General features: G+C 47.0%; 2 protein-coding genes across 2 annotated transcripts; one reads left to right on the forward strand and one right to left on the reverse strand.

Annotated features, from left to right (window-relative positions):
- Positions 1-216: 216 nt before the first annotated feature.
- On the reverse strand, positions 217-887 carry PPTG_20403 (hypothetical protein; the record flags this gene model as incomplete). The annotated part of the gene is made up of 3 exons (XM_008919196.1): positions 217-410; positions 479-665; positions 726-887. 3 exons carry the CDS (start codon positions 885-887, stop codon positions 217-219), a joined length of 543 nt encoding a protein of 180 aa, XP_008917444.1.
- A 496-nt stretch (positions 888-1,383) lies between these two features.
- PPTG_25026 (hypothetical protein) lies at positions 1,384-2,199 on the forward strand (the record flags this gene model as incomplete). Its single annotated transcript, XM_008919197.1, has 2 exons — positions 1,384-1,594; positions 2,123-2,199. Coding segments are annotated over 2 exons (288 nt in total), but the record flags the coding sequence as incomplete, so codon positions are not given.
- Between the last annotated feature and the right edge of the window lie 327 nt (positions 2,200-2,526).

Raw genomic sequence — 2,526 nt, forward strand, 5'->3', positions numbered from 1 at the left:
CCTACCTACACTAGTAGCTAGAGCTGCCGTGGGAATTACTACACCACAGCAGCAATCTTCTTCCAGCATGGTGCGGACGGTTTCCATCTTGTGTACTTTTAAACTGTCCAAAAGAAGCAGTCTACAGCCATTTACAGATGGATTCCAGTTTTACAAAAACAACAATTAATTAAAAATAAAAATATCAAAAAAGATATTCGTACCCGCCGAATTCACTCATGCATCACAGCTTCGTTGCAAAAAGCCTTCTTCTGTACTGTATGTTCGCAGGCAGAATTTCCGAATTAGGGATTCCAGACATCCTGAGATACCCCCGGGGATGCCCGCATACACGATAAGCGGGGGAAGCTTTACTCCAGTAACCGATGCTGTCAAAAATACGGAGCAGCGAAATCCGTCCGCCTCACTACCTAAAAATAAGAAATATAAGTTTAAGTTAAAAATGTAAAAGTAAAATATGTAAATTATCAAAAGGTACCTTGAAGAACATCCACTGTTTGAGTTCCAACAAAATCAATTGTTGTTTTGCCGTTCATGTCAATGTTGATCGCTGTTTGGTCCATATTAAAGACGGCTTCATACTTGAAGGCGCCTTGGTTGAAAGAAAGCGCTCCCCGCTCTTCAATGGCATACTGAATAGAGTGGCTAAATGTGGCAGCAACAAGCTAAAATGATGAAAATTAAACAATATTTACGATAACAGTATTCAATTTTGTTGAAATTACCTCCATGTCGGATCTTCGCTTGCGTCCTTTATGGGTAATGCGCCTAATAGAAAGTCGGTTACGCTTGAGAAAGCGCCGCAAATACTCGATGTTTGCACGCCGCGATCGACTTCTAAAACGATCTCCTTCGAATCGAGCATGCATCAGCAGCAAACACTCCATCGAAACACAAAGTGAGCGGTTCTTTCTCACGTCTGTTATCCAGGTCAGTAATCTGTACCAAAAAATCCATTAGTAAACAAAATGTTTTTACAAAATAAAACCTTTTCTCGAAGTCACGTAGAGCCTCTGTCGACCACCTGAAGTTGAGTAGTACTTGTTGGGGGAGGCACTGGTAATGTCATCCTTTTGCCGTTTCCAGCGATATACAGTAGTACGACGTACGGCTGCATTGGTTGCAACTGCGGTGACGGAGGCAGCCGCCTCAAGAGCGTCGAGCCCCAGTAGTTTGGTTTTATTTTTGTTTTTTGGCCTTCTTGTCATTTGTCAAATAGGATAGACGGCATTTTGGCGCGCTGTTGGCGCGCAGTGCTTGTTACTTCTTACGGGCATAAAAAGAAGGCGCCCGTCTATGCATTTTATATTGACCATGAACTTTTTACGAGTGTAGCATTGGATCCGTGTTATAACTTTGAAAATGAACTGGTGAAGCTACACGATGGCGAGAAACTGTCGGCCGCTGAAACCGCCGCGCTCAGCTGTTTCGAGGCGCCACGGTCTGACGAACCGAGCGACAGGTCGCAAGAATAAGGGGCGCCAAGATAGCTACGCTCCCCAAATTATCAAGCAGGGCGGGGCCAAGTGGCGTCAGGTCGAGCGAGCGGTGTACAGCCCGTTGGCGGCACCAGTGCCGCCAACATTGAACACTTGTGAGCGTTTTTTTTTCTCTGAGTGTAAGATGATACTTACGCCGCAGCGGAGCTGTATACTCCCCGCGCACTTTGAGATGCCCTTGTTTCTTCGTGCGAATAAGGACATGTGGAACGCAACGAGTCTAGGCTAGGTAAACCCGCTGTCTTGCTAAGATAAAGAGCATAATTCAGATATTGCCAATAATTGCGCCGTAATTATTATTGCCGTCTCTTGTATTGCAGTTTTTATTATGGCGACCACGCACAAGCAATACAGTATCCTATTGTATTTTCCGAGGTCTGCCTCGAAGTGATGGAGCGTCATTCCACCGATATTATACGCAGCGATACCGGTCGTTGCAGTTGCAAACACTCGACCCATTGCATTGCCGCACCCGTGCTTGAGTAAATGCTGCAACAGGAAGGAGTTGCCTGCGCCTGCACTGCCCGTGAAGAACACATTTTTTCCTTGCGCGATGAGTTCCAGCACGCGCTTCTGCTCCACTGTCAAAGTTGTGTTTCTGTGCTCTGATCGCAGTGGTGAAGTGGCATGGTGTGAGATCTTGCGTCGCTGGGAGCCTTGTTCGGAAGGTCCAGGAGACTGTGAGCTGTTGGTCAAGTCGGTAAATGCACTCCGAGATCGCTTGACGCCTGCTCGACGGTCAAGTACAATAGTCGAAGGTGTCGCTACGCTAAATGTAAAGGTACCTTCCCAGACATGTTTATTTTCTTCGTGGGAGCCGACGATCAAGATTTCGAGAAGTTCAAGGCGCTCAGCGCTCCCTTGGGTTATGTTGGCGACGAGAGCGAGCCTGAGGACTGGGGACTGTTACAGTCCTGTCGTGCAGGAACACGTCAGAATTTTGCGTCTGCTTGGTACTCCCACCCACAACACACGCTAAACCCGCAAAGGCTCAGCGAAAGTTCGGGTGAAGCTTCGACCTGAAGGC

The sequence above is a fragment of the Phytophthora parasitica genome (genome assembly GCF_000247585.1).
Source record: "Phytophthora parasitica INRA-310 unplaced genomic scaffold supercont2.567, whole genome shotgun sequence".
In the NCBI taxonomy this organism is placed as follows: domain Eukaryota; phylum Oomycota; class Peronosporomycetes; order Peronosporales; family Peronosporaceae; genus Phytophthora; species Phytophthora nicotianae.